The 22,104-nt window shown below is 37.9% G+C and overlaps 1 protein-coding gene across 3 annotated transcripts; it reads left to right on the top strand.

Annotated features, from left to right (window-relative positions):
• Positions 1 to 4,304: 4,304 nt before the first annotated feature.
• Positions 4,305 to 22,023, top strand: LOC103176907 (claudin-10). 3 transcript variants are annotated; one of them, XM_007890783.2, is made up of 5 exons: positions 4,305 to 4,591; positions 16,689 to 16,850; positions 18,356 to 18,437; positions 18,757 to 18,864; positions 21,359 to 22,023. In XM_007890783.2, the coding sequence occupies exons 1-5, from the start codon at positions 4,405 to 4,407 to the stop codon at positions 21,486 to 21,488; spliced, it is 669 nt and encodes a 222-aa protein (XP_007888974.1). In that variant the 5' UTR covers positions 4,305 to 4,404; the 3' UTR covers positions 21,489 to 22,023. The 3 variants fall into 3 exon arrangements, with proteins under 3 accessions (XP_007888974.1, XP_007888973.1, XP_007888975.1); XM_007890782.2 differs by having other exon boundaries at positions 4,305 to 4,624; XM_007890784.2 differs by lacking the exon at positions 18,757 to 18,864 and having other exon boundaries at positions 4,305 to 4,624.
• Positions 22,024 to 22,104: the final 81 nt, after the last annotated feature.

The following is a 22,104-nucleotide window of genomic DNA, read 5'->3' as shown; positions in this document are numbered from 1 at the left end:
ACCAGGGCATTCTTGTTTGGTTTATGTACTTACCTCAATTCACCACATATTCTATTCTGAATGGAGCCCAAGAAGCAATTTGGAAACATCTGAAAAGCATTGAAAGGAGCATTTTGAAATCTATAAAAAATCAACACAAAAGAGTGGTATTTGTTCAATCCATGTACACACATTAAACTTGTGACAATTATTGCACATGGTCCATATGAAGCTTCTGTGATTTTAACTAAAGAATGTAACAACAGACACGTATAGAACGATTTCAACAGTCAGATATTGAAGGACCTGATATTGGCCTCTGTGATGATGAATCCAAATCTTACACTCAAAGTAAACTCAGTTCTTAGCCCTGTTTAAAAATTCCCTTGATCTTTATTTTTGGAGATTTGTTTTTCTAGATATCTGCAATTTTTTCCTAAGGATCTTATTGTTCCTTGTTCTTGTTGTTCAGCACCGAATTACTTAGAAATACAAATACACAGCACTTTTGGATGATGTATTTTTCTTCAGGTAACTCATTTTTATAACTTACAGTTCTTAATCAATGTACATTTAGGAAAATCCATGACATTATTGTAACTTGGCAGAACTGGAAAGCAGATGCACAATTGTAAAAATATTGTCTTGCAAAATGGCAGTGGCATTTATTTTCTGTTTTTCCATGGTTTATTCCTTAATACATATGTTGTATAGTAGTCTTTGCTCTTGCTAAACATTGACTGATCCGGCTATGGATTTTAGCACAACAACAACAAAATTACATTTGTACAGTGCCTTTCACGTTAGGAGGACTTCCCAAGGTGCTGGACAGACAGAGTTTTGGACCCATGCTGGGGATTGGGGTCGGGGATGGTGGAGGGCAGGGGGGGAAGCAGGGAGATTGAAAGCACGGTCAAAGAGATAGGACAGGGAGGCAAGGGAGGGGATGAGGCAGAGGGACTGCGGGGTGGAGTTCCAGAGGTTGGGAGTAGAGTGGCAACAGGCCTGCAAGCCAATAGTGGGGTGAGCGAGACGGGGAACGTGAAGCAGACCGGAACCTGCTGAGCGGAGAGAGCGAGCAGAATGGGTTAGGACGTTGCAGAGGTAGGGGAGAGCAAGACCATGGAGGACTTTGAGGGAAGACCAGGATCCTGTGTTGGGAAGCCAGTGGAGTTGTGCAAGGATGAGGGTGATAGGGTCACGGAGTCTGTTGTGGGAGAGGACCCGGACTGCAGAGTTCTAGATGATCTGCAGCCTATGGAGAAAAGAGTTGGGGAGGCTGACAAGCAATGAGTTTGCATAGTCAAGCCTCAATGTAATAAAGGCATGTATGAGGGTTTCGGCGGTCTGCAGTGTGAGACAGTGGTGGAGCTGGGTAACGTTGCGGAGGTGGAGGGAAGGCAGAGCGGGTCATGGCGCAGATGTGGGGTAGAAAAGATAGTTTCTTTCCACAAATAATTGCAGTAGGCGTTATATTCTCAGGCTCAAAGTTACAGTCAAGGGGACCTTTGAATATTCCTGCCAAGGTTAAGTTCAGCTGGTGTGAAATGCATGCTGTTGAACTAACATTCCAAAAGGTTTCCACATATGTTGTGTTGTCTCTGATCACCACTTCATCTCCTTCACCACCTCCACCCCCCTCCCCACCTCCACCAGACCCACCACCATCTTCTACCGCTCCTGGAAGAAGTTACCCCCACAGTCCCTAACCGCTGCCTTGGAGTCCTCTGAACTCCTCTCCCTCTGGCCTTCAACCCTCACTGACCCCTCTTCTCACCCTCCTCCACAACATCCTCTCCTCCACACTCGACACTCTTGCATCCATCACCTCCCGTATTATCTCCTACTCTCGCTCCTCCCCCTGGTTCACCACCCACCTCCACACACTGAAGAGCCAGGTGAGGGCCGCTGAACGCACCTGCGTCAAATCTGGCCTAACGGTCCACCGACAAATCTGGCTGGACCTCCTCAAAATCTACCGCTCCACTCTAGCCTCGGCCAAATTGTCCTTATACTCCAGGATAATCCTTATTAAATAAAACAACCCCAGGCTACTGTTTTCCACCACATCCCGATTTCTCTGTCCCCTCCCGCCACCCCGCGCAGGTCATCCCCTCCAACCTTCACTGCGAGGAGATGCTGGATTTCCTTGAATCCAAAATCAAGGGAATTCGCTCCGCAGTCACTTCCCCTCCAACATCAACCCACCCCTCACCCCCTCCCTCCCACATTCTAATTTGACCCATCTGTTTTCTTTGAAGATATGGACTATGAGATAATCCCCAGTACACAACTCAAATCTCAGAGAAAGATGCTCTTTTCCTTTATGATAGTATAAAACTAATTCAACAACAACAAATTGCATTTATATAGTGCTTCTCACCTCGGGAGTATGAACCAAAGTGCTGGATAATAAGGGGTTTGTACCAAAGCTGCAGGTTGGGATCAGAGAGCTAAGCTACCTAATAGAAGTCAGTCATCCTATATCTCCTTCCACCTATCAAATAAGAGGCGTTTACATTTTATCTAACTACACCACCCAAATGCAAAAACTGTGTATTGCTAAGAATTATGGATCTCTATTTCTTCTTGCTTCCTCAAAAGATTATAATTATCTCCTCTAATCTTGATAAAAGGAGCTAACTGTCTATTCAGTGCAGTCCTTCAATAATGAAGGAGAAAACCCTGAACAGAGAACAGATCTTTCAAATATGAATGAAGCTATCTAAAAGCCTACAAGTTACCTGTGATTAAGTAAGAAATAAAACAGTGATCTTGGACAGAAACTAAAATAAATAAAGACTGAAACATTGATGAGGCATATCAATACCATGGACCAATATAGGCACTGGGAACAGGAAGTTTCTATGGGTGTACTAGGTAACAATCACCCCAAGCAAAATTATTACTAACCTTATGGCTTATGGCTGTGTGTAGAACATTTCTGTGCACGCACTGACTGTGGCATTCAACTAGAAATACACAGTCACTGCACTTCACGATAAAATCCTGAGAAGCACTTTGAGGTAGTTCGATGGTGTGATCAAGAGTTATATCAAATGCAAGGATTATTGTTTTAATGCACAAAACTAAAGGCATTATTGCCCACTAAAGGTGACTTACATAATCTGAAGGGCAATGGCTGAATTTGTGGTTCGTTTTTGCATATTTTACCATGCAAACTAAACATGATTAAGCCCTGTGAGGTCCTACATCACAAATCTGGACGTCATGTGGTATTGCAAGATTTTACATTGTGGTCCAATCTCCTGTGACATAATCATCTACTGAATGCCAAACAGTAATAACAAATAAATAACTATCAACAACGTATTGTTAACATCTATATCATCTCAAAGCTGTTGTTTGTCACAGGATTTCAGACTGTAATCTAAATTTTGAATTCAGACAGCAAATATTGCACTTATTCTCTGCTGGGTGGCAGTCTGAATCTTTTGCCTGGATGACTGACTGCTGTACATGCAATTACAGCTATAAGGTATAATGTATCTTCTACGTTTCGCCTAAAATAGCCTCATCTTACAACCTATTGACCTTATGTCATTTGGTACTAACCTATGATACAAACAATAATCGCGTTAATTTTTTTTTAAAAAAAGGCATATCATTAATTTGTGAAATAGGCTGCTCTTGGGGATTTAACTCAGAACTCAAGTCATTCCTGCTTTGTTGTTACACTCTATGGGATCCAGTGCAGGACAGCAGTAGATTTTCAAACTAAGAATATGCCCCCAATTTACTCCCAGCACTTCGATCGGATGCATTGATTATATGCATCATCTGCTCTGGGTGTAGAGATGTAAACTTTGTGCCAGATCTGCATTCATTTATTTCCTTTTTTTTTTTGGTGAGTGTGTGCGCGAGTAAATGAGATATTTTTTTTACACACACACACAAGATATTATGCACGTAGAGTTTAAATCTTAGGTGTTGTTTTACCTACCATTGCAGGTGCCTGCACATCTGCGTGTACCTTATGGATAAGGTTACTTTGGTTAGTTTCTCTGGCAGTTGCACAGTGTAGAGTTCCAGTCATCCCAAAGGGAGTTGGATCTCCTGTGGTATTGGGAGGCACTGAACTGACTGGAAATCCTGTGACGCAACGTCAGCCCACGGGACAGATTTCAAGTTTCAGCAAAGTTAGTTTCAGTCAGTTGTAAAGCAAACCGAGGACACGATCACATCCCCTCTGCTGTGATACCAGAGTCAGGAGAGTGCTGCAAAGAGCATCTGCGCCACCTGTACCCGAACTCTGCCATATATATCACTGGGGGTGGTTTGGGGGAGGGGGGGGGGGGGGGTGGGGGTGGGGGATTACACATCTTGTGCACAAACAGGATCAGCGGAATTTAGAGTCGAGTGGCTTTCAATCACAAAAGGGGGAAGCTTTGAAATCCCCTGAAGATGGCCAATATGGGATCTGAAATCGTTGCCTTCATCTTGGCGGTGTGCGGCTGGATCCTGGTGTGCTCCACTCTGCCCACAGACTACTGGAAGGTGTCTTCCATCGACGGGACAGTGATCACTACAGCCACTTACTGGGCCAACCTCTGGAAAACCTGTGTGACAGATTCCACTGGAGTCTCCAACTGTAAGGACTTCCCCTCCATGCTGGCGCTGGACGGTTCGTGATTTTAAAACAACTCGCACCATTGCTCAGAGTCTAATGAAACCCTCTCTACTTTTTTTTTCACTGCATCTTCGCGTACTCTTTGCCAATTCTCCCTCTGAACCTGTCTGCACTTGCAAAATACACCCGGACCCGTTGGCTTTCTTGCTTTGTACTTTCTGGTCCCGTTGTTCAGTCGCCCTCAATGTGACTTTGCGCAAAATGTAACCTGGAGTTGACCAGACACCGAACGATTTGCTACAACTTGCCCAAGGTCCATTGAGAGAGAAAAATATATATTGCATGCCCTCAATGGTTTGCTGAGAATCATTCGACACTCTTGGCATTTTCTAGCTCATTTTTTTTTTAAAAAAAAACGTACTATTTCTGTCACCACTGTTCAAATTGCAGTAAACGATCTTAGCTGTGGTGCACATGTATGTCCCTGATAATAATTATGAAATTGTCGTATTTCTGTACGATTCCACTGTACTCAAAGCCTCTTTTCCTATTAATTTTCTGCCCTCTTTATGTGAGATATGATCAACATTTACTCACTCATTGTGTCCTTTCTTTCCCCCGTTAGACATCCCCTGCCCTTTACCTTCTTCCTTCATTCCACCTCTCAACACAAGCCCTTGATATAAACAATTTGGCCTCCAGTCACTTTTTTTTAAACAGACATTTGACATAAGCAGGAACACAGACATTTGAAAACACTGCAACGTGGAGAATGCAAATAGTTATTTTATAAGCTTTAGGTTTTGGAACAGATTTGAACAGCCACTGAGGTACTCACTAATCTATTGCATGTTGTCTTACATTCGGTTCTGTTCACTGCTTATCGAATGACTGTTAGAAAGAAGGCATTGTAGTAATAATTATTATTTTGCAGAATAGGATGCAGAGCACCCTGGAAATAAGCATCAGTGTTTTTGTTAAAGTCGATGGAAATCTCTGCATCCCACTCCCTGCAACTGTTCTTTGATTTTAATACTATTTTAATTATTATTCAAAACACCACTTTCTTATTAGGATTGCCTCGCTCATTTTCTGTGCTGGGTACTAAGCCCCTACAAATCTGATGACTCTTCACACTGCAGCCATGAACCACACATGTTGTAAACCTGTGGCATGGAAGAAAGGAAGTATTGCCTCGCGGTTGCATGTTGCATGTTATGAGAGGATGTTAGAAAACGTTTGAAAAAAAAACGTGCAATGTACCACCAGCAAACGATGCCTTCCCCCACCCCCCAAAAAAACTCTTCAAAGCAAAAGGCAGATGCTGTGCATGCAGCCGATGCTGGAAATCTGGGATAAACACAGAAGTTCTGACGAAAGGTCGTAGAACTGAAACATTAACTCATTTTGCTCTCTCCATTGATGCTGCCTGACCTGCTGAGTGTTGTTGTTGTTGTTGTTGCTATACTGTTCATTGGTTTATGTGAAACCGATGGCTCACTTTATACAGGGCAAAGGCTTCTGAATATCTCACCCACTGCCTTACCTACTGTCTCTGCACAGCTATTGCCTTCCATTTCACTTGTTTACCAGACGACAGTCTTACTTGTTCGTTCGTGTCATTTAAAAAAAAAACAACAACGTCCCTTTGTTCATTTCTGCAATGCTTCAGAGGTGATTTGAAGTTTTTATCAGAACAAAAAAAATCAAATTAGTGGATCAGGAGGGCAGGACTTGAATGTTAGGATATAGTGAGCATCTGCAGATAACACTCTCTCTGTCATCATTGCCCATCGCTCTTTATCACAAACCAGTTTCTAAATCGATAAATACGTTTATCACACAAACACTCACACGCCCACACACACCTGAGGACCACTCTACCTGTTCCAAGTTCATTTGAAACCACCAGAAAAATGTTACAACGACACGGGTCAGGGAATGAATACAGACCCAAGTAGATCAGATCCAATCCTACTCTAACTCCAGGTGTTATCAGTGTTGAACACACGTGTTGGAGTAATGGTTTCTTCCTTTATAATCGATTGATTAAATTCGCTCCAAGTGGACGTTGACCAAAACCTCAGACCGGTGTCTAACCCCAGATCTCCAGATTGCATCCAGACCAGTTGGTTATCTTAAACCACACACCATGCCCAGATTCCTGACTCTTACGGATTTTTAACTATTCCGAAACAAAAACAAATTCCCCAGACTGTTATTGCTTAAAGATTTGCATTATTAATGCATTTTTACTGAAGCATTCCGGGTAGGGCTGCCTTACAGGGTTTATGAATCAATTCACTATTGGTACGAACCTGTTTGGGACGTTCAAACACTGTCTGTGATCCTCTGGATATTCCCTGTCTGCATTGTTATGTCCAATGGTAAATAAATGCTGTCAAGAGCAGTTGTAAGCAAGTGAAGCAGTTCATCCCTGCATTATTCTGCGCTGTACTGCACACATATTCTTTCATAACCTTTCACTTTCCCCTCAGGACATATTGTACGCTATAGTGCAGAAAACATGGGCTTAGATTTTAAAAGGGATTTTACTTTTTGCGAAAGAGGTATAGATTTAACCCGTTACTCTTAATAATAATAATAATAATAATCCTTGCATTTGATATAGCGCTTTTCACGTTGGGAGGACGTCCCAAAGCGCTTCACAGAACACACTGTAAAGTGAATTGACTGTATATTTGTGGGCGAACGCGGCAGCCAATTGCGCACAGCAATAATAATAATAATAATAATAATCCTTGCATTTGATATAGCACTTTTCACGTCGGGAGGACGTCCCAAAGCGCTTCACAGAACACACTGTAAAGTGAATTGACTGTATATTTGTGGGCGAACGCGGCAGCCAATTGCGCACAGCAATGTCCCACAAACAGTCGTAGATTGAAAATGACCAATTTATTATTGTTTTGTTTTTTTGGAGGGATTATTATTAGGCGTGTGGAGTAAGGAAACTTGCCCAAGGTTTCACCCTCTGCCTGGAACTGAACTCAGGTCTCTCACTTGCAAAGCGAGTGCTCTAACCACTGAGCTACAGGACTCCACAAATATGTTTTAGTATTTGATTACTGTATTTCTTTTTAAGGCTTTTCAAAATTGCCTTCAAACCTAATACTCTTCTTACAGTACAGATTTACTGCAGTAAGAAGACTACATTTTGCTTCTTGCGCCTTATCATTTCCAGCAGTAAGTGATAAAAACCAATGGAAATATCAAGAGTATCAGATTTAAAAATGACACTTGAAGTGTGATTGTACTTAGCATCCAACTTCATGCTTGCGATTGTGATAAAAATGTCAGTGTGTCAATTTTAGAGATTGGTACATGTGGTATAAATGATAATAAAAATTATAATAAAACTTGCATTTAATATAGCTCCTCATCACGTTGTTGAGACGTCTCAAAACAGATCACAACATACTGTGTAAAGTATGGTGACTGTGTATTTTGTGGCGAAACGTGGCAGCCAATTGCACACAGCAGTGTCCCACAAAACAGTTATGCATTGAGTGATCAATTTTTTTAAGGGATTATTATTAATTATGTTAATAGTCAATAAGTAAATGATTGGAACAGACAATAAAACTAAATGATTTGGACAAACAAAGATAGATAACTTGGTGATGATATTGCAATGTTTAACTTGAATCTACCCCTTGCAGTTGTTGAGCTGAGCTCCAGGTCTGCTGACTCATTGACTGGTGTGATTAAAGTGGGTTTTGAAGCTGATTGTGAAACCTCGATATCCCATGTGCTCGCATGACTGACGAAGACCTTTATTTTATACTCATGGTGTATTAGGGTCATTTAGTTTGTTTTGATTAGTGTAAATATTCAGTCAGTTTCCCTGGAGACGTGGTTGTAAATTAAAGTCTCCACAAGCTTCAGGTATTTCTGCTTCATGCTTGAGAAGTTTGAGGTGTTAATTAGCCACAAATGCTAAGAATAAATCTGACCTGTCTTAAATAATATTTTCCGGTCTTATATCGTTAATTATTTGTGTGTTTTTATAACTAAGGACCTCACGCATCAATAAGCAGTAGTTTGAAAAAACGATAGTGACAAGTAGACAGATTGATTATAGTGGTGTAAAATGTAGAATTAAAATACTCCACTTGCATTTCATACTTCACTGCAGAAACTGTCTTTCTTTCTCTCATAAAAGTTTGTGTTATTTATGACCTTTAAATTAGTTTTCCTGAAAGTTCTTGTACAGTTATTGGATGTAAATTATACTGTGATTAACTAACATTGAAGTGAAACACAGTGTGCAATGGCTGAGGTCATAAACAAGCTGAATATCAAATAAGTAGAATCAAAGTTTTGCTATTATCTGGCAAAATTATGGCAGAAAATTAGAAATAATACTTTCAAAGGAAATTCCTCCTCAAATCCCACCTTGCTGCTGGTGCATAGCCATTTGCTGCTCACAATAATTTGAACGTCTTTGTTTAATCACAATTCTAAGATTTGGTTGTGAAAAGAAATGAACATCAATGCAGTTATGTTTACAGTTTATTATATTTTTCAGTGTTAGGTAAAAACAAAAGCTCAGGTAAATGACTATATAAGACATAACTCTAGGTATGTGTTGAGGGAAAAAAAGCACTGAAACAGGTTATGCTTCAGATATCAAGTTGATACTTGCCTAACATGGTGACATACACAAACTACAACTATTATAGAGGAATAAAGCTTTTGGTAAGAAAGTAATATTCAAAATGTAGAACATCTCAATAATCTACTTTTTAAATTATTTCCAGAGAGATTACACATCATTCTGTCTCAAGATGTATTACTTATTATTTATAATGTGGTTGAGAAACATAGTGATGTACCATTATGTACATCAAGCACTTTGGCTCTCGATTTCCTCTTGTCCTGTTGCCTTGCATACTGAAAGGGTATTGTTTACAGTTTACATTCTTTATCCTATTAACGTCTTACATAAGGTCTCTCTCAGCTGTATCTTCAAGGTTTAATAGCCCTAGTTTATCTAGTTCATCCTGCGCTTGGGACGTCCTCCTGATTTGAAAGGCACTATACAAGTGTAATCTTGTTGTTGTTGTAGTCATTCCTAATAACACTGGAAATCAGCTTTCTTTCTATTCTCTGCATTGACTCTATAGTCATATATATGTATGTGTATATATATATATATATATATATATTTGTAGCAACAACAGACGCAAAGACCCAGAGAAGGCTCCAGATAAAGCTGACGAGAACATTGCACAACTTGATCATGACTTCTGGAGATGTAAATTGAATAGATTTAGAAACTTAGCCCTATTTACTTTATTGGTGCCTCACATATTCTGTGAAGTGCTTTGAGAGATAATAATAACTTCAACTTCCTCCTTGCTAAGTTTTATCCCATCCACCGAGTACACGTGGCACCTATTGTTAACTTGCTGATTTCTGTCCGTCTCCCGGCCAACATTACTCCTGCCAAAAATTCACCAAAGCAAAACAGCTGAAGTTCAATTTCATTGCTGTTTGTGGAATATTGTCAGCACAGAAAAACACTGTGTTTTTCTACCTAACAACAACAGCAACAACAAAAATAATACAGATCGAACAGTAATCTGCGACAAACCAGATATTATCATAAAGTATCAAAAATTGGTCATTCACTACATGATTGTTTATGGGACACTGCTGTGCTCAACTGGCTGCCACGTTTTGCCCACAAAATACACAGTCAATCCACTTGACAGCATATCCTATAAAATACTTTAAGACGTCCCAACAACATGAAAGGTTATCAAATGCAAGGATTATTATTATATGTAGTATGCAACATGGCAGTATTATTGATCTGGCTGATTCATTACTGACAACCACTTAGAAACTACCTCTACAGAATGATTTAAACTGTAATAAAATAACAATGATAATTATAATAATACCTGCATTTGGTGCAGCTCCTTTCATTTTGAGAGGACATCTTAAAGCGCTTTACAGGATTTACTGTAAAGTAGAGTGACAGTGTATTTGTACTGCTGTAAATTTGCACAACAATGTCCTACAAACAGACCAATTTTATTTGGGCGATTGTTGCCCTGGAGACCGGTAGAAACTCCCTTATCTTTTTGAATATACCATGAAATCTTTAACGTCTTTGACATGAACAGACAGATCGGAGATCAATTTAATGTTTCATCCAAAGAAAAGCATCTCTGACAAAGCAGCACACCCCTATCAGCATATACTTATGAGTTCAAAGTCCCAATTTAGGGCTTGAACCTACAACCTTCTGACTCAGAGGTGAGAATGCTATCAACTGAGCCATGCTGGCACAGCATTCAACTATACAATGCAATATGAATTTACATTTATGTAGCATGTTCCATGTCAGGAAGAATTCCCAAGGTCCTAGACAGTTCAGAGTTTGCACCCAAGCTGTGGAAGGGCCAAGTCAAAGCAATCACTTTGAGAAAGTCTTCAATCCATTTCAACTTGATAAGGTGTGACATCAAATGTAATTAATGTTCCTATATTTTATAATTGATTAAACACTTCTACTTATCTGTTTCAGGGCATTATAAATTGTCAGACTGTCTGACTCATTGCAACAGATTTCCTCTATTTATAAAGATGTACAACAATTTCAAAAGATGTGTAGTGTGAAATTGAACTGATTCGCAAAACCAAATGTCAGTGTGGCTTAGCTATTAGCTCTAGCTCATGAGATTCTGGGTTCCATCTCCATATAGGGAATCGATTCCACAAACTAGGCTGACTCACTAATTTAGTATTGGTGAAGTGTTACATTGTCAGAGATTACAGAGCAGTTTAGTAGGCATTAAAGATCCCATGACACAATTGGAAAAGGTAAGGGAGTTTCTCCCGTTTTCCTTACTCTGGATAAATTGGTCCTTTTAGCAATACCTGTGAAGTGCACTTTAATATGAGAATTGAAGGAATATGTCATTTTTAAAGTTAAAATAGAACATTTGGATATAACTAGCCTACTTTGCTCCTGATGTCTTTCCACATAAAGATCTTTAGTCTATGTTAGCTATTTGAAATTTTAGTTTGTTATGATTAGTTAATTTACAGGGTCTGGGATTCACTGAGGAGCCTCCGTGGTTGAACATTGTTGATACTTAATGTGTAGCCTTGAATTCCATTGGGTTCATAGGGTAACTATCCTTTCCTTTATTTGCTATTACTGGTCTTTCTCTTCAAATACTTGGTAAAGTTTATAGTTTGCACATGGCCTCCATGACAGGTAATTACTATTTTTATCCAAACTCTGAGTGTAATACTTGATATCTCAGTCACAAATTCCTAAAATTCCAATCCAGTATCATTCTGAATTTTTGAGATGTTTTTGCCAGATCAGAAAAGGATGATCTGTCTTCATGAAATGCTATCATCCAAATTATATGAAAGAAAGTAATGGATAGTAAGAAAAGCAGATAAGAGCTACTTTATTGTGACCTTGCGATGCCAGACACAACTACACCCCAACGCTTTGTATTTTTATTGCTAAAGTAATTTTATTGCTAAAGTCCTTAAAGACTTGCAATACCAATAGAATTCCAACCAACTGAAAGCGTAACTTAAAGTTACCCAGAAGTCAAGAAGATTCATTGGAGAGAAATGAAATAATAGTTTGGCATCACTTTGATAATTTTGAACTACTTCCTCCTATTGTTGCAAAATTAGACTTCTCTGAATTGTTGAGGAGGAGCAAATTTCAGCTAGATACCTGATGTCTTAATAAAACAACTACAAACAACAAATTACATCTGTATAGCAAAAAGATCAGAAAGATTGTATGGGATCTTTTTTAATTTGTTACCCCATCTCTGTTGACTGCCCAGTACTGACTGTTACATTGCAACAAGTCCAGGATGCACTAAATCAACACAAGTATCTCTTGTCCTTTCTATCCCTGTGAAAAAAGTCCCCATAGTGAATCATATTGGCATTGGTAGCATTTCCTGACTTAATACCACTATGTAATTGAAGACAATATTTGCCTCAGCTGAAATAATTGATTATCAGAGGGAAGCCTTACCCCCCTATGAATGACAGTATTCCTGCTAATAAAGTACAAGTTTTCCCCTAACAGTGAAAGTAGTTAAACATCTAGTAAAATTGGCTTCACTCTATAAGATGTTTACAGTTGCATGAATTTCTGTTTTACAGTCTGTATTCTTCCCAACAAACATAAGTTGGAGTATACCATTGACTTGATTACATTTGGAAGCCTTATATCATTGAAATTACTGTGCAAAAGGAGACCATTTAGTCCATTGATCTTATGCTAGTGCTAGCTGCTCCACAGAAGCTATATACTCGAATGGCAATTCCCTGTTCTTTCTCTTACACTTTATTATATCTCTCCAAAAGCGAATCATAGAAAAGTATTAAATCAAGATTCAGATATGCTATTCTTTGAAAATTGTTCGCTGTCGCAGTTCGCTTTCTCTTTCCCCAACAATATATATATACTTCCATACAAAGAGCAGTACTAAACTGATATTGCTCATTTCCGTATTCCTTTATTAGATTCAAACTTCTGCTGAAAGAATTTCATTTCAGATGAAACTGAACCTTCTGTTTCCAGGTTACTCAATTATAATGTATGGTACTCTGAAAATGCTTGAATATGCTACTACTTCATTTAAGTGATCTGGAGATCTACTTATTTTCTTATATTCATAGAGCATTTAGGTATTATCCTTTATCGAAATGAATGGTTCAAAATTTATGAAGCAGTATATACAAATAACTGAGATAAAGTTTGCGTATTGAAATAGATACCAAGGTATTTTAACAGCTCGGTGACTGTGTACATACAGTGAGAGCACATATATTATTCTGAGAAAAGAGTCTGGGTCATGCTTCAGAACAAGGCAACAAAAACCCTAAAAGGGTATATTTTGTGTAATGCATATACTTTTGTATGTTATTCCTAAATTCATTTTTGTCTAAAATTGATTGAATAAAAAACTGAATTATTTTATTGTCTACTAAATTTCCTACTATATCATCATAATTCGAGTACAATATTTGATAGAATAGCAAGTGTACGTGGTAAATTGTAGGTGAAAGGACTTTTCTATTCTTGAGTATCCATGTTTCCAAAGGACTTCAATAGTGTTTGATTCCAAATTTTGCCAATTGAATGTTTCAAACCAAAGCTTAAATCTCTGTGATCTGCCTTGAGCAACTTTTGTAAAGGGGTGAAAAAGATTTTTGCATACATATTACTCATAAGGCACTTTGCAAACATTCATTCTTTAATAACAAATGGAAAACAATAAAATTGGCAATAATTTTCAAATATTAGGATTTTTCATGGAATTTCAGTATCTGGAAACTGAACTAATGAAGCTTATATAATGTTGACATTGGTTCTTGAGTTGTGAGTAAAGAGCAAGCACACACTTTGTAGACTCAGGGGATCGTTTATTCATGCAATCTGCACTTGAGCTTTATTCACAGTGAATGCACGACTGATTTTACAATGATATACTTTTTATTTCTGTAAATTTCCAACAAGAAGAAAAAACACAAAAGAAGGAATGCAACCACTATATTCACAGTACTATTGCTACATTCTTGCAGCCCTGCTCTGTTTCTGCCTTATTTATGTTTCCCCACATGTTCTGGATTTGTCATGCGGTTATTAATCAGTATGACACATTTTGCCTGGTACACCTCATCTCCAGAAATAATCTAGTTTGCTTGTGAAGGCTCATGACAATGATATAAATAATCTTTAAGTACTCCCTGTGTCTGTTAAATATTCTTCTAGAATAAAAGATAGTTTTTATCAAAGGAGGTAATTTGACCTACCTTGGCTGTGCTAGCTCTGTATAAAGGTATCCATTTGGTCTCATTCCATTGCCTTTTTCCAATTAGCTTTATCTTTTTCCTTTTCAAATATGTCTAATTCCTTTTAAAAGTTACTGTAGGACTGTTTTAACCGTGTTTTAAGTTCTAACAAATCTCCAAGTCTTTTGAATTTTTCTTGATAATTATCTTAAATTTATGGTACTAGCTCACAGACTAGTGAAGCTTCTATGTGGATTCATGTCTATTTATCCTATTTTGTGTGCCTATTCTTTTTAAAATTGTAGGTTTCGATGTCTTTTTTTTCTCTTTGACCGTGCTTTCAGCTCCCCTCTCGACTCTCTACCCCCTCCTCGCTCCCTCCCTTCCCTCCCCTCACCCTGACCATTTCCCCCTTGCTCGGGTCCTGATCCAACTGTACAGCGCCTTGGGACGTCCTCCCGACGTGAAAGGCGCTCAATAAATGGAATCTTGTTGTTGTTGTCTTGCACAGCATTTTGACAAATTGAGAAAAAAATGAGAAAATAATTTATTTTGAACACATAGGTCCTGTTTTATTATCAGAAGTAAACAAAGCCTTTTGATTTATTTAAATAATCTTCCCAATTTATTATTTGAAAGTTGTAAGGAACAAGTTAAAATACTAGTTAATTGTTAAGCTATAAGTTAAGGTATGAGTTAAATTGGTTATCATGTTGATAGATTAATTTCTAGGTGTGTAAATGCAGACACCTATCATTGAAAACCATCAAAGAGTTAAGTGCATTGTAGTATAAGCAAAACAATCAACAAAGCATTTAGAGTTCCAAGTATTCCTGAACACCGTAGAAACCACATGAATAACTTAGTTCAAAAGGCCAGGCAAAACTTTTAAGGTCAGTAACAAAAGACTCAGTGTGTAAGATGTGGCCAAGGAATAAAAATTGCCATGGGCACAACTAATGGTGGCTCAATTATTCCACCTTGTGGAACAAGAACTTGACTCATAATCTTCAATATTTTTGTAAGTTTCCATTTGATTACAAAACTACCTCTAATTGTTTAAAGTTACATTGGTAATTTTTGACGTGATCCTTAGTAAGGAATCCAAGTTGATGAAGTGGGAGCTTCTTTTGGTAACCAAAACGCTCCAGAAGTGTTCCCATAGTCAGCGGGAATAAATTATGGGTTTTCTTTATTAAGGAATTTTATTGAGAAATAGCACAAATTAGACTTTGCAGTCTGTTACTTCACTTGAATATTCCATAATATACATTGTCTATTGTATAATGGAAATCTTTAAACGTATACATAAATTGGATACAGAATTTAAATTTTTTAATATTTTGTTGGCCTCCTGTTATGTGTAATATTTCAATTAACGACACCTTATCATTATATCTTCACAAATTATTTGGACACTTCTTTATCTTTGGGTCGGGACAAGAGTAAACTTTCATTATCTTCAAGGATGGGAGATCTGTTCAGCATGAGGAATGGTAGATACAGCAGCTTTGGAAAGTGGTAGAAACAGCAGCTATTCAATTCAACAAACATTTTGAGGGAAGATCATTGGCAAACTAATGGCATCTATCATGCAGTTTAAATTTAAAATTATAAATATATTGATTATGTACAAATGCTTCAGAAGATTCTCCAGACATTGATAAATGTATAGATCTTGGCAGATAAGACATCTGATTCTCCTCTGTTAGGGGATTTACACGGATTTCCCAACATTTTTTACATGTGCTAAATATTGTTTGCAGACATTCTCAATGTGCCCTATGTTTGCTACATATTCATATCCAGTCCTAAGTCAGGATATCTTATGACTAAAGAAAACATCACATGACTGATTTTTTGTATGCGCTCAATATTAATTTATTTTGGTAGCAATGCATTGTGTGCCTCATGCAGGATTGTACTTATGAACATTCTGATTTGTGCAATAATTAGTTTGTATCATTCTTTAAAGGTAAAGTGCTGTTTGAAGCGCTCTGAGACACCGTCTGGCGTGGAGGGCGCTATATAAATCCAAGTTGTTGTTGTTGTTGTTTCCTTGGTTGTCCAGATACCCCATTGTAAACTCTTGCTGTTGAGGGCCTTACAATTAGACCAGAGGAGAATCAGATGTCTTATCTGCCAAGATCTATACATTTATCAATGTCTGGAGAATCTTCCGAAGCATTTGTACATTATATTCATATTGATATAAATCCTGATTGCTAACTATGAAAAAGGATGTCAATATTTGACTAAATGCTCAGAATGTGTTCATGCTGCCTTTCTTTCTCATCAGCTTATATCCAGGTCTGCCGAGGTCTCATGATTGCTGCTGTTTGCCTGGGTTTTTTTGGTTCCATAATTGTACTGGTGGGGATGAAGTGCACAAAAGTTGGAGGTACAGAAAGGACAAATGGAAAAATCACCTTTTGTGGGGGAATATCGTACATCCTTTCTGGTAAGGAGAGCACAATTTTGTAATCGGAGTTCTCCAAGTATACACTAGCCTCAGCATGGTTTGGTCAGTATGTAATCTGTATTTCAAACAGAAAGTTTATTTAAAACACGAGGCAACCAGGCTATTCATGTATTTTGCAGAATAAACAACAGATCCCAAGCTGCTAGCCTTACAATACTATGCATAGGTTTAACATTATAGATTGATCTCCATGTCCTTAGGCTCCAATATACTATATGAGCATAACATCTTATTCATAACCATTCATAGCTATGAATTATATCACACAACAGAGCTGTGGAACACTTAAAGAGATGCCTCCACTTACCTCTGCCACCTGGAGCAATTGAGCTCCAGCATGGATTTGAGCCCATTGACATACCTATTATCCATTATTGTTTAAGTCTTCTCCCCAAGTTCTTCAAATTGTGTGCCATCAGACCTAAAAGTAAGTTATATTAACCGTGTGTCTGCATAGTTGGGATTCATAATGACAAAAATACTGCGCCAAGTGCTAAAGGTTTTCCTTCAAAAATGTTGTGTATGGCAATTATACAACAGCCACAGAGGGTGGTTGAAGTCGCGGAGGTAGGGTGGGGCAAGGCATTTAAAGTGAGGATAAGAATCTTGAATTTGATCAGCTGGGGTACGGGGAGTCTAGCGAGAACGGGGGTGGATGGACTCATGGAGCCTTGTGCAGGAGAGGATGCAGGCAGCAGTTCTGGATAGTCCACAGCTTGTGTAGGCAGAAACTTCAGAGGCCAGTGATCAAGCCATTGGAGTATTCACTCCTGGAGATGATGAAGGTGTGGAGGACGGCAATCCTGCGGAGATGAGGGAAAGCAGAGCAAGTGAGAGCCTGGATGTAAGTTTTGAAGGATAGTTAGGAGTCAAACAAGAATAAGAATAGCACACCAGCTCTTTGAGGTGATGTGCAGATAGATGTGGTTTAGGCAAGCACATATAGAATATAAAATTGTTTTACTTTGATCATTTCAGAAGAATTCAAACCAACAGATATGCAAGTATGTAACTTGTGGTTTCGAATATAATAATAATCATCCTTGCATTTGATATAGCACTCTTCACGTCTTCTAGACATCTCAAAGGGCTTCACAGAATATGCTGTAAAGTGAATTGACTGTATATTTGTGGGCGAAACGCAGCAGCCAATTGCGCACAGCAATGTCCCACAAACAGTCATGGATTGAAAATGACCAATTTATTTTTGTTTTTGTTTTTTGGAGGGATTATTATTAGGTGTGTGGAGTAAGGAAACTTGCCCAAGGTTTCGCCCTGCCTGGAATTGAACCCAGGTGTCTCACTTGCAAGGCGAGTGCTCTAACCATATTGGATATGCAGATACTCTGTTTTATATTTTTTAACATTAACAATATTGACTACATTGTAACTACAACTAAGACTCCTGCACCATTAGGTTAAAGTGATTTACAGATGTGTACTACAGTATTAAACTTGTACTAATATGAGCCTGTTTTCCACAGGGCTGTCTTCTGTAATTGCTTATTCATGGTATGCAAATCGAATTACTGCAGAATTCTTTGATCCCTTGTATATAGAACAAAAGTAAGTTTTCACCGTTGTACCAGCTGTCTTTAATGCGATTAAATGTAATGATAGACAAATTGAGTAAAGTTAATTAAGTACATACATTTGTGCATTTTTGGATACATGCATATTTTTCATGTCAATTGCAAAATGATTTAAAAACATTACAGATTTCAGATTGTGATAATAAACAGAATCTATTGAAATAGGATTTATAACAACTTTATATAATGCACATCACGCAGGGTGGTGTCTCGGAGTGCAGGAATTGATGCAGGTAGTAAACATTAAATAAGTTTCTGAAAAAAATTGAAGGATGTTTATGTTGCCTCTGCAGATATGAATTAGGAGCTGCCTTATTTATTGGCTGGGCTGGATCTTCACTTTCTATATTAGGAGGAGCAATATTTTGTTTTTCTCTGTCAGAGCCTAAACAGCCTCCAAGGTAAGATAAAATGTGCTTAATGAAATATTACATAGGGTGGAAAAAATGAGATGCATTTATAATAATAACAGTCCTTGCATTTATCACATCTGCATCTTTAGGGATTTGATGAACATTCTACAAAATCACTCATAGAAATTGTAATATTCAATTGACATTATATTACACAGTAAATCTGTACATAGTTTCAGGTGTTTAAACCTCAACAGTACTCCAATGCACACTTGGGTCACTAAGACTTGGATCTCACAAATATGTACTTAATAGTTTCCAGAATTACATAAGTAACAAAAACAAATTGCAATTATACAGCACCCTTGGAGTAGGATAATATTGTGAGTGCTTCACCTCAATACGTGCGTGGTCAGATGCCAAGCAAGGGAGAAGAGATAGCGGGAAGTTGACCATATGCACAAGATAAAATTAAAAGTTAGTATTACTTAATTTGTAGTTAAAGCATATAATGAAACTAGCATTATATTCTGTAATGCAACTGAAATTGAAACGATTATTATTCTCACAATATTATTTAAGCAGCAGTAAATAACTAACAATGAACAAATTGCAAACAGTAAATTGGTTTATAAAATTGGTGAAAAAAAATCTCAACATATCACATAATCCACCAAAGCAGCAGTGGTATGAGGTACTATATAAAAACATGCACCAGTCTAACATATCCAACTATAAAGTGGGAATTATAGGTTGTTTGTTTTGCTTGAAAGAAAATTCAATATTACATTTTAAGGAATTTACAAATTTGCCAAAATAGTCTGTTCAATATAAAAGGATTGTAACCCCACCCACACGCCCAAATATTTTGAATTGTATAAGTTAATATATAATTGTACAAGTTAATACCGTGACCCCAGCACCCCCATTCTCGCCCAACTCCATTGGCTCCCTGTCCTTCAGAAGATCCAGCTCAAGATCCTGGTCCTCACCTACTAAGTCCTCCATGGCCTCGCCCCACCCTACCTCTGTGACCTCTTAACCCCCTACCAACCTGCCCGCTCCACCATTGGCAGGAGAGCCTTCAGCCACTCTGCCCCCAACCTCTGGAATTCCATCCCCCAATCACTCCTCCTCGCCCCCTCTTTAGCCTCCTTCAAGTCCTGCCTCAAAATCGTCCTCTTCGACCATGCCATCGGCCACCCCCCTTCCACTCCCCTCCCTTCTCCCCCCCAACCCAGCTCGGGTCTGAAATTCTGTACATTGTCCAGCGCCTTGGGACACCCTCCTGATATGAAAGGCTCTATACAAATGTAATCTTGTTGTTTTTAAATAAACATCACTTGCATAGTATTAATTTAGAAAACTCACATCACAATAATCCTTATTTTATGAACAAAGGGATAGAATTATATATCTTTTCTCAACAGGCTATTATCTAATATTAGGACCAAATATGATTTTATAATGTATTTTCTGACTAAAAATAAAATACAAATATTTTGTCTGATACCATCTTAAGTTTAATAGTTGTTAAGTAAAGAGCTTGAGGAATTGAGGATTTCATATATTGGTAGAAAGAAAGGATGGAAGTGCCAATCATTCTTTCAGTAAATGTTAAGAAAACTTTAGGAATGACATTTAGACAGAGACCATGGTTATTTTTATTAAAACCTTAAGCACAAGCTAAAGAAAAGCTTTCGACTTCCTAATTCTTCAAACTACTGGAATGGGATTTTCCATTAGAAAGGATGTGGTGAAAAGTTATTTTATTGATCAGCTAAGAGAGACCCCAGCATTTAAAGCTAAGAGGAAGCAAGAGGCATCTATTCAGAAGTTGCTCTATATTAGGAAGTTACGCAATATTAGGAAGCTGCTGTGGATAGCCATGGAAGAACTTATCCTAATATTGACAAATAAGTAAAGCTACAACAAAGAAGGCATGAAACAAATGAATAGTGATACCCCAGTAAGTACAACAGTTATAGACAAGGCAGATCATAGGACAAAAGATCCATGATGTCCTCTAAAACATTAATGCTTTCAATCTCCTTTTCATATCTGTACAAGAACTTAGGATCCTGATTTCTACAAGAAAATAAGCTTTTTACAAATGAATAATTTGAAATGGAATGCTGAGCAATACATTTAATTGGGGGCATTACTAAATAGTAATGATTACACATCATCAGCCAAAGTAAATTTATAACGGATAATAATCCTTGCATTTGATAAAGCAAATGCTTTAGCCCACATTTGATTTGTGGGCCAAACACGGCAGACATTTGCACACATCTGTGTCCCACAAATAGTCTTGAGTGATTTTTTTGTTAAGGGATTATTACCCCCGAGAAGTGATCCGCCAATTCAATAACAATTGGGATCCTGCTTAATGCTAGGTAAACAAAGGTGTGTGGAAAAAGGCAACTTGCCTAAGGTTGCGCGCTGACTGGGAATTGAACCCAAGTCCTGTCGCTTGCGAGGCTAGTGCTCGAACCAATTTGCTACATGATTATTTTATATAAGAATATTTTTCTTTCAGGTTGGGTTATGGAACTGCAGCATCAGTCTTTTCTTCACGGACAAAGGCATACAAGGATGCAGGAGATGTGAGGTCCGCAAAGAGCACAGCAATCCCACCAAAACAATTTGATAAGAATGTATATGTTTAAGAAAATGATCACACTCAAACCATATATATATATAGATAAGACTGCTTTAATCAAATTCAGTTTATTGACAAATTTGCTTTTGTTCACAGGATGTGAATTTTTCATTTATTTTTTGCTGTAATTCCCAAATCAACGATTACCTCTGACTCTTCCATTTTCGCTAATTATCTTTTGTGCAGACCCTTATCAAATGCCTTCTAAAAGTCCATATGAACGACATCCATAGACACTCTCTTATCTACCCTTTGTAGATACGAGAGTGTTTATGAATGTTGTTTATATAGACTTTATATGGTCATTTATATGGATTTTGACTACTGTATTGGCTATGATTAATGATTTTAGTGCTAAATGAAAAACTAATTTGTTTAAATCTTTGGAGGAATGTTGGCTGGTTATTTGAGGAATGCAATTACCTAGTTAAAAGACAGGCATTAAATATTTACCAGCTGCATTGAATATCTAGCATAGCAGACAATTTGAAATCAATCATGCTGTAACAGATGTTCCAAAATAAATAAAATTACTTTAAGAATTTTTTCTCATGTTGTATTTTGCTGTAGTACCTTTTATGCAAATACCTTCGGAGTTTGCTGTACCTAGAAGTATCAACTTG

The sequence above is a fragment of the Callorhinchus milii genome, unplaced genomic scaffold (genome assembly GCF_018977255.1).
Source record: "Callorhinchus milii isolate IMCB2004 unplaced genomic scaffold, IMCB_Cmil_1.0 Scaffold4, whole genome shotgun sequence".
NCBI classification, from domain to species: Eukaryota; Metazoa; Chordata; class Chondrichthyes; order Chimaeriformes; family Callorhinchidae; genus Callorhinchus; species Callorhinchus milii.
This window is presented reverse-complemented; position numbering and strand designations above follow the sequence as displayed.

What these genes read in the sequence shown, in the direction of transcription:
- LOC103176907 (XM_007890782.2), top strand. Translation starts at nt 4,405, where the DNA reads ATGGCCAATATGGGATCTGAAATCGTTGCCTTCATCTTGGCGGTGTGC. An exon ending in CTCCATGCTGGCGCTGGACG is followed by an intron (nt 4,625 to 16,688) that starts GTTCGTGATTTT and finishes CTTTCTCATCAG; the next exon opens with CTTATATCCAGGTCTGCCGA. An exon ending in CCCTTGTATATAGAACAAAA is followed by an intron (nt 18,438 to 18,756) that starts GTAAGTTTTCAC and finishes TTGCCTCTGCAG; the next exon opens with ATATGAATTAGGAGCTGCCT.